General features: G+C 38.8%; 1 protein-coding gene across 1 annotated transcript in view; it reads right to left on the bottom strand.

The window, feature by feature from the left end:
- Window positions 1-6,791: 6,791 nt before the first annotated feature.
- The window catches only part of LOC106070137 (T-box transcription factor TBX20-like), an 85,208-nt gene continuing 77,617 nt past the window's right edge, over window positions 6,792-14,382 (bottom strand). The window contains exons 8-9 of the mRNA XM_056035371.1: window positions 11,280-11,386; window positions 6,792-10,249 (exon numbers count right to left, since the gene is read on the bottom strand). Of these exons, the coding sequence (XP_055891346.1) occupies window positions 9,924-10,249; window positions 11,280-11,386 (433 nt within the window). The 3' untranslated portion in view covers window positions 6,792-9,923. The remainder of the gene's footprint in view (window positions 10,250-11,279; window positions 11,387-14,382) is intronic.

Raw genomic sequence — 14,382 nt, 5'->3', positions numbered from 1 at the left:
TGTTTACATAGCTACCGCGAGAGATATGCTAGTCCTTTATATTAATATTTCCCCCCGCGCGATTGACACGCGCTCCGGCAATGCGCCTAAACTGAACTACATCGTCTGCTCTCAGACCCCAGTCTTCCACTCTCTCGCTCACGGGGGTGGGAGATCCTATCTGGGATCCAGCCAAAAAGAAAAAGAAAAGTCATCTTCATTCTGGACTGAGTGAGACGAACCCTATCTTAGCATCCTGATCTAGGCACCATGTCTAGGAAGGAATTTTTTTTTTCTTTTTACTTCCGAGGTTATCAGAAATCCCGGAAACAATATGGCCGATTGTTTTGCCGGCGAATTAGCTTCAGCACCGGCATTGTTTACTTAGTGTAGAAAGCGTAGTGACATGCGCAGAGCAGGCCGGGCGCCGGAAGACTGGGGGTGGATACGGAGACAGGTCTCATGATCTTTCTTTTTCTTTCTCTTCTTATTCCTTGGCGGCGTCGAGATGAACGACGTGGGTTGTTGTCCTTATCGGCCTGGTTGTCAACGAGTGGTTGGGTCGCTGATTACCAGCCCATCTAAAGCACATACCAATACAAACATGTCCACATACACACACTGGCACGTCAAAGGCGGAATTATAGAGTTCGAAATCAGTGGCATCACAACAGCATCTGCGCAACCCACGTGGGCATCCTTAAAATTGTACATTAGGTGTGGGAGGAGGGTGGGCGATGGAGGGGGTGGAATTATAGATTCTTTTCCCATTCGAAGGATACAAATATTTTATAGATTCTTTTCCCATTCGAAGGATACAAATATTTTATAGATTCTTTTCCCATTCGAAGGATACAAATATTTTATAGATTCTTTTCCCATTCGAAGGATACAAATATTTTATAGATTCTTTTCCCATTCGAAGGATACAAATATTTTATAGATTCTTTACTTGAATGGTGAAAAAAAAAAAGATGTTACAGATGCTATTCTCACTCGAATGATTTTTTTTTTTAATTGATTCTATTCTCACTCAAATGATCAAAATTATTACTGAAAAACAACAACAAATCGATAAAGATTTATAGAGAAATGTGACAACATGGCTGTGTACCAGGGTTACCCCCCTTCCTCGGTTAGGCGAATGGTAAATAATAGTTTGTTTTTTTCTATTCTCATCAGTATGATAAAAATAGTATTTGTTCTATTCTCCATCGAATGATAAGCATGTTAGTGGTTCCATTCTTGCTCAAATGATAACAAATATTCATTCTATTCTCACTCGAATGATAAAAATATTATGGATTGTATTCTAAATTGAATGTGTCAAACTTTTGATTCACTTCCAATTAGATCAAGTTCGTGAAATTCAGCAATGAAGTTTTAACTGCAGCTAAAGAGACAGAAATTTCCCTAAAAAAAAAAACAAAAAAAAAAAAACAACGCAAACGAATAGGGATCTGGTTCAAACTTTAGTGACTTCCAGACGATGAGTTTTGAACCTGAAACCAATATAATGTCTAGCGTATCCAATAGTTCAAAGGTGACTGATTTTCTGAAAAATAACTATAAATAGCAACCACGTATGGGAAAAAAGTTTTATTTGATCTTTTTTTTTTTCCCGGACGATAGAAATAGAAGCAAACAAGAACTCTAGACTGTAATGAGCTATAGCATGACCAATCTGAACATCGAGCAGGTTGACGAGGGTCAAGTTTTCTAAACACACCTGTCTTTTAATTCCCACTGGATTCCTCCCGCAGCCCTTCCTTCATGCAATAAAACCTGTAAGCAAATCCAGTTGAGCTGACAGTCACGGGGATATTGGTTTCCAACCCTCTGACGCCCTTATTGCATTTCACCTTCCGGTTCAGCCCCCCCCCCCTCTAAACTTGTCTGGCCTTTAAGATTTGATTGATTGTAAATCGTATTCATTACATCTCCTTATCAATTCATCATATCTGTGCACGCTTTTTTTTTTAAAGTGGAGATAGACGGAGGGGCGGGGGGGGGGAAACAAAGGTAAATGGAGGGAGATTTAGTGAGAGATGTGACGACATGCTTGTCTCCAATGGTTTCTCTTTCTTGCAGTCACAAGTCATCAACATTAAAGAATACAGGATCCAGGCTGGTCTAGTCCTTCACAAGATAGTCTTCTAGTGACCTTAACTACCTGGTCTATAACAATGCTACCAGCTTCAGTAGCTTCCTAATAGTCTCTTGTTGGGTTTCTTCTTTTGGACACGATTTCTCTGGTAGCTTCTAGAGTGTGTATGCCCTATGTGATTTTCTTTTTGGTTTAGCCTCGACATTCATCGTGCATTTGTTGTTGTTGTTTTCTTATAGAAAATGATACGGTTGAAGAGGAAGTGGATGAATACGATGCTATTGAAAACGATGTGGTTGAAAGCGATGTGGCTGACGATATTATTCTATAGTTTGACGAAATTTCACAAGATAATTTATTTGACCTATATATTTAATTTCACTAGCATCAGGGAAACACTCAAGGATTAAAAAAAAAATGTCACGTGTTTTCGCGCAATAACGGTATTTCCGTTCTATTAGAATGAGCATAAACATCACAGGCGAATCTATTGACTACAAAATGAACATGACCTTAAAGGTCAGCAGCTTCCTCCATCCCTCTCTTTTCTCCCCCTCCCTCCTATCTTCTCCCAGCAGACGTGAGTGTACATTGTGTACATGCTCATCAAAAAGATTTCTGTGTGTGAGCTGATAAGACCTGATGACGTACGACTGGAGTCTCTAACAACCTGATGACAAGTCCAGAATGTCGCCGTCAGCCAGACGATGTTGTTGGTGCAGTCGTAGAGCTTTCGGGCGACGTACTCACTGTCTCGTGTCGGTCTAAAAACGGACGAAAACACACAGGCTTCACTAAGAACTTTTTGTCCATTCTCCATTCCTCCCTCGAATTCCAACAATTTATCTAAATTTGCGTTGAATTGAGGCTCATTGCACTACAAACAAAAATGTATTGGCTCTGTTGGAAGAAGTTTCTATTTTATTTTATTTTTATACATATCAGTCTATCCGTTCGTCTGTCGCCAGAATTAAAATCTCAAAACATAACCCCTAGTCTGTTGAACCGTTGGGACACCATACAAGAGCCGTTGAGCGTCTTTCTTCAGTGACAATCTGACTACGAATATGAAAATGCGACTTTTGGTCTTCAGAAAATCAATATTTTCAAGTGAAAACGTTTTGAAGTTGGCAACACTACCTTTTCATTACTTTGAAACTACAACCAGGACTTTTCTTTTTTTTTTGCTTAAACCAGTTTTTCAAGCATTTAAAATGAAGACTATTGTAAGCACAAAACAAAATATTTAATGTTTATTTCAATGTTCATGTTTAAATCTGTTCCAACTTAATTCAGCCGAGTTCGGGTTTCGTATTTACTTCAGTGCATCTTTTCGTTTCATTATCTATGTGCGATTTAAGATATTAAGTGAAGTCATTAATTCTTCTCTCCACGTGTTTAAAATAAAACAGCGCCTTTATATGGACGAATCAAATGTGCCGTCGTCACTAGATCTCTACAATCCAGGAGTTATCTTGACACTCATGGATTATCTCCCTTCACACACGCAGGAGACGAGGAAAGAAAAAAAAAAGCATGAAGAGTCTCTTTTCAATAGCTGCACTCTTCTGTCTGGCCGGAAGTATGCGTCCAGTTATAGAACCACGATAACATGGCGGAGACAACTGGTTACCGCAAATTATTTCAGACACAAGTGTTTGTGATGCTTGCGATGTTTGCCCAATGACTTGCTGGCAGAGGCGTTTTCTTGGTGAAAAGAGGAATAGGCGCACTCCTCATTACTCCTACAAAACTTAGTACAAGTAAAACCTCTTTTTTTTTTTAATCTTCTCGTTCTAAAGTTGTAGGGTTCAGAGAACTAGTCCCCTGTCTGACATGAGCTACATAGGCCTACTGGCTTACCTCAGCAGGCAGTTCTCCATACAATTTGTCTTTTAGACAAGGGGCCAGTATTTTGGTCAGACCTCTAGATAGGGCATGCTGATTTGAAGGTCGTGGTCAGCTTTCTCTGGAAACATTCAATATTGGCATGAGACGAATTTTTTGTTTCACCTATTGTAGTGACAACGGGTAAGGGAGACAATAGGTATAAGCAGCAAACTTATCTTAACTTTTCTACGATGACAATGTACTGACATGACTTATCTTAACTTTTCTACGATGACAATGTACTGACATGACTTATCTTAACTTTTCTACGATGACAATGTACTGACATGACTTATCTTAACTTTTCTACGATGACAATGTACTGACATGACTTATCTTAACTTTTCTACGATGACAATGTACTGACATGACTTATCTTAACTTTTCTACGATGACAATGTACTGACATGACTTATCTTAACTTTTCTACAATGACAATGTACTGACATGACTTATCTTAACTTTTCTACGATGACAATGTACTGACATGACAATAAATAACTACGGCGTTGTTTTTTTTCTCGATGATTATAAGTAGCTTTTGGTGTATTTTATCATCTTGTCTTATAAGTATTGGATGAATTTCAGGCCAATGTTGCCTCTTGTACAAACCAAATGTCCTTAAAACGACTTACTTGTATTTGCTCGTAGACTATCACTGTACTTGGCATTTACGCCAGTGACAATGATAATGCTATGCACATGACATCCTGTAGGCAAATGTAAGGTTCTCATACGTGTCCAGAATATTTTGATGAAGCATAAGGGTTTTATTTTTTTGCTTCTAACATCGCCAGTTTCTACAAGTCCGAATCCTAAGCCCATGACTTGTATGTGTAGTTCACTTCTGACCTCCAAATGTAACCTAATCACGATTCTAACTAGAGGGGATAGGGTTAAGATGAGTGGTTAAGAGCTTGGCTTCCGAACCTGGGGTCCTGGGTTCGAATCTCGGTAAAGACTGGGAATTTGAATAGCGAGATTGTTAGGGCGCTCTTGAGTCTACCCATTTCTAATAGGTACCTGACTTTATTTGGGGAAAGTAAAGGCGATTGGTCTTTGTGCTGGCCACATGACATGAAAATATAAATAAAATACAAGCACAATTCTGGCAAATGAAGTATCCAATATAAGTAATATCCAATAGAACAATACCCCATTGCCCCCCCACCCTTTTTTTTCCCTCTAAAGTTGACAGGAGACCTAGACTGACCAGAACTCAGTCTTGACAGAGATGGTAAAAAACAAATGAAAGACCGAGTCATCACCAACCTGTATGTGTGAATGAAAGACCGAGTCATCACCAACCTGTATGTGTGAATGAAAGACAGAGTCATCACCAACCTATATGTGTGAAGAGCTCCATAATAACTGTAAGCTCATTTAATATCAACTGTATTTGGAGACTTGTCTCCCTTAAGCCTACCTTAAGTCCTTAATCCCCCCCCCCCGGTGGGATCTTTTTTTTTACATCTCTATCACTTACAGCTCTCTCAGTAGCCCACACAATGCTGTTTTCGCTTTCCTTATTCGCAAATCTATTTCTTTTTAATGGACGCCTCCAACAGGCAGAAACGCCGATGACAAGAAAACATATAGCCCAGGGGCCCTAGCGGGGTTGATGAGCTGTAAGTGAATAGGTCAACCTCTGCATCGTTATAACATTTGGCTAAGTCCTTGATCTATTAGTGTTCTTCCAAATGTATGTCTTGTTTGGACCAACACCGCCTCTGTGATCTCTGGACAACATTAAGGATCTACTTGGCAAACAAGTTCCTCGCCACTATTGTTCGCGCTTATCTCTCGCGGTGTCCGCAAATAGCTTCGGGAAAATCCTTTATCTAATGCTGGAGAATGTGCGTCTCTCCCCCGCCAGAAGGAAATGGCCTGTCCATTGTTGTCGTCACAATATATGCTTTCATCCACGACAAAATATATCTTCCTGCAAACTGAGGTTCTCTTTATACATCTCTGACCACAACCACGTGAACAAGGTAGCTATATTTAGCACCTTGTCGGCGATAATTTGATAACTCTTGATGAACGCAAAGCTTTTTTTTTTTTATATATTATCTTTATGTCCTGGAGTGTCCTAGACAAATACACAGGACTACTGTAATTAGGGTAATTTAAAAAGTGCGTTCATTTTAATTTACATTTTTTTTTATCAACAGCCAAAAAAACATTCTAATTTTGGCCTGTTCTTCCACCACAGACTTTTATATATACATAGAATTTAAAAACAAATTCCGTTTCATTTCCTCTATCAGAAAACCAAAAGTCGTAATTTTCTATGGCCTTGTTAGACAGTAGATTCAAATGGTCTTGTAAGTTATAAAAAAGTCCTTTATGTTAAGACAAAGAGGCCATTGATGCGGACACCCTCTCTTATAACTGGATAAATAATAAATAAAGTCAATTTAAACTATAAAGAGTTAAAGATTTCGCGAATTGAAAAGAACAGAATGGAATCTGAAGAATGGACTCTGGAGAATGGAGTCTGGAGAATGGAGTCTGGAGAATGGGGTCTGGAGAATGGAGTCTGGAGAATGGAGTCTGGAGAATGGAGTCTGAACATGTGTATCACCGTTTACTGAGTTTTTATAATAAAAAAAAATTTGAAAAACCGTAACAAAACTATAGGAAGACAAGAATATCATATAAGTACATAAGATTTTTAAAAATACAACACAACACCATATGAACACAAGATAACAACACATATAAACACATCAACACTATGTAAGCACATCAACATCATATGAACACATCAACACCATATATAAAACATTAACAAGATAACAAAAGTCAAAGGTTAATGCCGGTGGTAAACTACACACCATTTATTTCACATTGAAAAGATTTCTTTGTCAACTTCTAAACAAACTGGTGTGAGAACCGCTACATGTACGAGGAGGAGAGGGGGGCATGAGAAAACAAAACATGAAAAGGGGGGGGTATCAAGACTAGTTCTCACATTGTCAAAAGCCTAAATAATACTAGAACATTATACTTTATTATTAAGTACAGATAGATATATCTTGATATATATATACACACACACACAACACATACACACACGCTATTTTTTTTACGTTTATTTACCCTCGCACTCACGCACACACATATAAACACACCTTTATGTACAAATAATGATGTAAACACATTCTCCACCCAGTCAGATAGATAGACATTGGACGAGATAACAGATCTGCTCTCTCTCTCTCTCTCTCTCTCTCTCTCTGAATAAACACGAGAGATGACTTCTGTTGGCCGGACAAGCCTAAGGGTCACGTCTGCTAGGTTCAGACTTGTTTGTTTTTTCTTCTAGTCTATTCTTCTTTAATTGCGACCTCCATAGTCAAGCTCTGATTCAAATTGGGGGAGGCAATCTTCCTAATCAAAAGGCTTGTAAAGTAGTTCTCAGCTAATTAGCATAGTCTTGACCTTTTTATTTTTATTTCAAGAATTCCATAACCAATTACACAGTGTGTCGTGAATGTCATAACTATAAGGAGCTATTGGAAACAGAAGTATGTTTCAATTTAAAACAACCATTGTGCCTGCAAACAATTTAATTGCTGTATTTTGGTTTTTAGCTCACATTCAAGCTAGAGGCTTTTCCATTCGGACTGTATGTTCCATTCGATTAGTTATAAACTATATCAGTTGACTTATTTACATGTCGGAAATCACACAATAATGGTTTCGGAAGAAAAACTATAATTCCTGTTCAATTATTGCCAGATACTGTTTAAACTCTTCGAGTCAACTATGCTTCACAAATTTCTGAAAATATGTATTTTTAATGTATTATGATGAATATCATTTTTATGTTTCACTGAATACTAAATAATCATGGGGATTCCTTATACATTAAGGGAAAAAAATGTCTGTACTATTACAGTTAACAAAAAGACATCTAACCAGACTTAGTATCGAACCGGAACACCGATCCCAAGATGATCTGATTAGCTTTCTGGGTATCACAGTCATAATAAGAGAAACAGGTCTCCACCGCCTTTTAAAAGTTATGTTCTTGAAACAATTTGCTAAGACATATGAAATCTTACGATTAGAACTAGACATACACAGCATATAAAGTTGACCAACTAAACCACATACTCACACTGTGACATACACTCCAAGAACTAGACATACACAGCATATAAAGTTGATCAACTAAACCACATACTCACACTGTGACATACATTCCAAGAACTAGACATACACAGCATATAAAGTTGATCAACTAAACCACATACTCACACTGTGACATACACTCCAAGAACTAGACATACACAGCATATAAAGTTGATCAACTAAACCACATACTCACACTGTGACATACACTCCAAGAACTAGACATACACAGCATATAAAGTTGATCAACTAAACCACATACTCACACTGTGACATACACTCCAAGAACTAGACATACACAGCATATAAAGTTGATCAACTAAACCACATACTCACACTGTGACATACACTCCAAGAACTAGACATACACAGCATATAAAGTTGATCAACTAAACCACATACTCACACTGTGACATACACTCCAAGAACTAGACATACACAGCATATAAAGTTGATCAACTAAACCACATACTCACACTGTGACATACACTCCAAGAACTAGACATACACAGCATATAAAGTTGATCAACTAAACCACATACTCACACTGTGACATACACTCCAAGAACTAGACATACACAGCATATAAAGTTGATCAACTAAACCACATACTCACACTGTGACATACACTCCAAGAACTAGACATACACAGCATATAAAGTTGATCAACTAAACCACATACTCACACTGTGACATACACTCCAAGAACTAGACATACACAGCATATAAAGTTGATCAACTAAACCACATACTCACACTGTGACATACATTCCAAGAACTAGACATACACAGCATATAAAGTTGATCAACTAAACCACATACTCACACTGTGACATACATTCCAAGAACTAGAACTAGATCTACTACATTTTTTAAAAATATAATGATTTAAAAATAAGTGCCGATGTACGTAAACAAATACTCTCTAACATTAAATAAAATATTTTTTTACAATGACGTCATTACAGTGAGGCCGTTCAATAAATAAGATATTTCTTTATATATAACAGTGTCTGTTTTTAGACCTTGCTTCAGTTTGGTCTTCTGCGAGGTCCCGCACAGATGTCTGTTCAAGCAATGAGACATTACAAGGACCGTAAATTTGTTGTGTACATCCGTATTCAATGAAGTTATAAGGTTATTAGAGATACGACCTTGTCCTATATGTAGAATTGAATTATAGCATCACATGTCAATGTACCCAAAGTCTTGGTGATCTTTTGACACCTTTAGTCAATATCTCTTTTTGATATATCTTAACATCAGAGATCACTTTTAATGTCACAGTAACTCATCAAATAGAGTTCTAGACTATTTGCTATTCACTGGATGCCGGGGAACATGAACAAAAAGTGTTCCACATGACTATTTTCCCGTAATTCATGTCCAGACTTTAATAAAAGAGTAGCGCCTCTTGAATGAACACAAGCTATCTATAGACACTCGTCCATTATTTCTGAACCAAAGTCTCATAAGTAGTGGAGGAAGGCTGTGTTCCGTCCAGCGCTCATGTCAAGTTATTTACAGACTTGTCTTTGAAGCTTCATACCCATCAATTGAGAACTAGCTTGTTGACCATTGAGCATTTGGTTCTCTGACGTTGGAAAACACTTGATTTTCATTAGTACGTGATGCCAACGTCTGCAGGAATCTTCATCTGCACATCTTGTAGTAGGTGATCTGTTATCACATCTACAACAGAAGCATTGTACAAATTTCAGCTTTGATAGTGGTGCGTAGAAGCCGGACACGGGGTGCTTTCATTTTTATTTGTGAAACATTTTCTTTGGTTGGTCAGCTGAGACTAAGTGTCTGGCGACCTTACCCTGTCAGGAGCCAAGTACGGGTGGTACCGGTACAGCCCCCTCTGGTACGCCGCGGCAATCGACGACGTTACCGTCTGCTTGTAGAAGGAGCTACGCAACAATACGTCATTCATCATGGCGGTACTGGCACGCATGTCCGATGCCGCCGCGGCGCTGGAGGCTGAGTCCGCACCTCGGTACGCGTGGGATAGAAAATTCCCATAAACAGCGTAGGGCGACGGGCCGAGCATGGGCGGTTGCCCTGGCAACAGAGACGCCGACTGCATTCTCCAGCTGTACAGCAAACTCAGGGCAGCAGCGTGGTCTGTGAAAAAAAAACATAGACAAGATGTATTTTAAGAGCAGAAAAAAAAAGTGACATTAATACAAATTTATTTTATGAGGTGTCAGATAAACCAAGACACACATAGCCCAAGAAACATAGCAAACGGTGACATACAAATGTTTTAGCAAAACTCAGTTATCAAGATTTTAAAATGCCCAAAGAAAAAGAGAAGGGTTGGGTAAGGGACATAGGTGTGCTTTTGTGTGTGGGGGGGGGGTAGGTGGGGGTGGAATTCACAAACGATAACTCCTGGAACATCATCTTAATGTCTGTACCTTTGATAAAGATCGTTGATCGTGTCAAACTACAGTTTCGACACTCGAGGCGAGGTAATGTCTGACACTGTATTGACAACTTGGCTAGGGAGAGAAACTAAAAGAGATAGTAAGAGTAAGAGAAAGGAATGGAGAAGAGAATAAGAGATTTGGAAGTTGAGGAAAACAAAGAATGAAGGAAATATGAGCTGTATTGATGCAACGAGACCCCCATTTTAGGGCCATCACAAAGGGAGGATCTATCTCGATTGTAAACAAAATGACAGGCTCAATTTTACCCCCCCCCCGGGCACTTACCCCAATTATCCCCTCCCCCCATATTCAACGGACTTATACATTTTATCATTTGTCTAAAGTCCATTTGCTTCTAAAAATTTTACCGACACCAGAACAATGAATGGATGCTTGCTAATTGAAATTCAAAGTTACTCTTAAAAACTATGTGTACTCACGTGTCAAACTATATATATATATATATATATATATATATATATATATATATATATATATATATATATATATATTTACTCACATTTCAAAGTTACTCTTACAAACTATATATCATCATCATCACTCCTTTGAGTTCCTCATGGAACATAGGGCCTCGACAAAAAACACGCCACTCTCCACGGTCTCTTGCTAGCTTTTTGATGGTGTCCCAGCTCTTCCCGGTCTTCTCACAAACTATATATACACACATTTAAAAGTTACTCTGATCAAATATGAGTACTCACCTTTGTTATCACGATTTTTGATGGCTTCTTCAAACTCTGCCTCTGAAAAAGCTCTGAGGGGTGACCTGGCATAGGAGTGGTTATGGAGCAGAGATTCCATAGTCTCCCTGTGCAGAAGAGAAAACAAAATTCGTTACAAGGAGGTGAAAGTTCATTGCTACATCCAGCAGACAAGAGAGGAAGTAGCACTGTAGTTAGATGTACGGAAGCAAAGAAACTGTGACAGACAAACAGACAAAGAAAGGTAGAAAGACAAATGGACAGAGGGACATACAGATAGATAGATAGATAGATAGATAGATAGATAGATAGATAGATAGATAGATAGATAGATAGATAGATAGATAGATAGATAGATAGATAGATAGATAGATAGATAGATAGATAGATAAAGATAGATAGATAGATAGACAGACAGACAGATAGATAGATAGATAGATAGATAGATAGATAGATAGATAGATAGATAGATAGATAGATAGATAGATAGATAGATAGATAGATAGATAGATAGATAGATAGATAGATAGATAAGTTGACCATGTTGAGAACCCTTGACGTCAATGTCACAATCAACTTGATGTAATCGCTAACTTGGACGTCACTGAATGTTGTGGGGAGCTTGAAGGCGTCAGACACGCGGGTGCAGGGTGAGACGAATGGGGTGCATGGCGACAGGGCGCACTGTTCGTCTCCGCGTGAGCAGTGACACCGTAAACATGCACTGCTTGAGGTGCTCAAGAATTAACAAACATCCCCCATAGTCGTTATTATCACTTTACTGCCTTCTAGTGTTTGGAAGAGTGATAACATCTGTCCAGTGGACTCTCCCCCTCCCCTCCCCTCTCTCTCTCTCTCTCTCATGTTCTCTATTCTTTTTTCTTTAATTTTTTTCTCCATTCCATTTCCAGGAGTCTTACTCTCTTTTTCATATTTCTCTATTTAGTCTCTCTTTTTTTTTCTCCGTCTCTGTGTCTCTCTCTCTCTCTGTCTGTCTGTGTGTCTCTCTGTGTGTCTGTCTCTGTGTCTCTCTCTCTGTGTCTGTCTCTGTGTCTCTCTCTCTGTGTGTCTGTCTCTGTGTCTCTCTCTCTGTGTGTCTCTGTGTGTCTCTCTCTCTCTGTGTCTCTGTTTGTCTCTCTCTCTGTGTCTCTGTGTGTGTCTCTCTCTGTGTCTCGCTATTTATCCGTAACACTCAGTTCAAAGCTTTCTTTTTTGTTTTACTTTTTTTTATGTCCCTCTCTCTCTCCCTCTTTCTCTCCCTCTTTCTCTCTCTCTGTATATATATTGTTACGTATTTCTGAATCTTCTGGCTAGAAGTATTAGTAGGCACACAAATAAAAACACTGTAAAGAACTTGACGACTAAACTTTCAGTTTCATATAACTTTAATGACTATTAACTCTAACAATTCGTCACTGTAACATGTAGCGTAGAAGACTGTACAATATCTGTCAGTTTACAGTTAGCTATACTTCGTTGCAATTCATCTCTTCACTTCGTTGCAATTCATCTCTTCTCAACTTGCATCGAGCCGTATTCCACAGAACAGACCAACGACACACTTCCCAGTGTCGCTCCAGGTCTCCTAAAGCTGAACCAAGTCGCACTCAAGTCTACCAAATCAGAGCCGCACACGTCTTACATCGACTGTATCGACTGTAACGGCTCAAGTCCACTGTAGTTCGCTGTATAGACTTTAACGACAGTAGTCCACTCCAGTTAACTCTACCCTAGTTAACTTGCACCGAGTCGTACACATTTCTCTTCCACAGAGCCGCACACGTCTTACATAGTCTGTATCGACTGTAACGGCTCACTCACGACTCCATACGACTGACTTTCACATTAACTCTCTGGCTTATATAGAGTCCCTAATCGCTTGTCCAAAGTTGCACAAACACGGCTAGTATCCTCTGGAATAACACGTGAGGAAACGTCACATCCTGTCTTTGTTTATACATGTAGATTCCAGAAAACATCGGCTGCAGTGTCATCTTGACGGGGTCACAAGTTGTGACCTCTATCTGTCACTATTGATTAGTAACTGTCCCCCTACTTAGATCTGTTCGTCCCCTGGAACAACACGTGAGGACACGTCACATCCTGTCTTTGTTTTTACATGTAGATTTCAGAGAACACTCGCTGCTGTGTCATCTCGCCGGGGTCATACGTTGACCTCTACCTATCACTGTTCATTTGTAACACTATATATATATATATATATATATATATATATATATATATATATATATATATATATATATATATATATATATATATTATGTGTGTGTGTCTACATGACACTGTCATGCCTTTCATAACAAAGCTATTGACTTGACATTCTCCTGGATTTTCACTTTTCCCAGTCTTAGATATACAACAGTCTTAGGTATACAACAGTCTTAGGTATACAACAGTCTTAGGTATACAATTGTCTTGGGTATACAATTGTCTTAGGTTAACTTGGGTATACAACTTATTCACTTATTGTTATGAAATAACAAAAAAAATGCCTTACAAAACTTTGATGAGAATGGCGTTGGATGGCACCCCACTCTGAGGAGCATTTGCAAACAAAACTTTTAAGAGATAATAATCAGAGTTAGATTCAATGTCTTCAGAGAGAGAAAGAGGGAATGAGAGAGTAAAAGAACTTCTTTTGAATAAAACAACTCGTTTCAACAAAGCACCTCTAACTCTAACCAAACAAAGCACCTCTAACTCTAACCAAACAAAGCACCTCTAACTCTAACCAAACAAAGCACCTCTAACTCTAACCAAACAAAGCACATCCGACTATCTTGTAGTTACCCTAATATCCCTGATGTCCGGGTCCAGTCCTTAAGAAACATCGTCTCCAGGTAAACATGTAGAATACGGATACCGGAAACAAAGACGCCACGTCATAGAGTTGATAATGAAATAACAATCGGATTGTCTTAAAACCATGTCGCTTGGTGGTGTAGGTGGTAGAACACGATACTGTCGAGTTCAGGGGGCAGGTTCACGCCAAAGTGACATGTCACAGAGTTGATAATGAAATAACAATCGGATTGTCTTAAAACCATGTCGCTTGGTGGTGTAGGTGGTAGAACACGATACA

This window comes from Biomphalaria glabrata, chromosome 7, assembly GCF_947242115.1.
Source record: "Biomphalaria glabrata chromosome 7, xgBioGlab47.1, whole genome shotgun sequence".
In the NCBI taxonomy this organism is placed as follows: Eukaryota; Metazoa; Mollusca; class Gastropoda; family Planorbidae; genus Biomphalaria; species Biomphalaria glabrata.
Note: the sequence above shows the minus strand (reverse complement) of the source record. Positions and strands in the feature narration are given on the sequence as shown.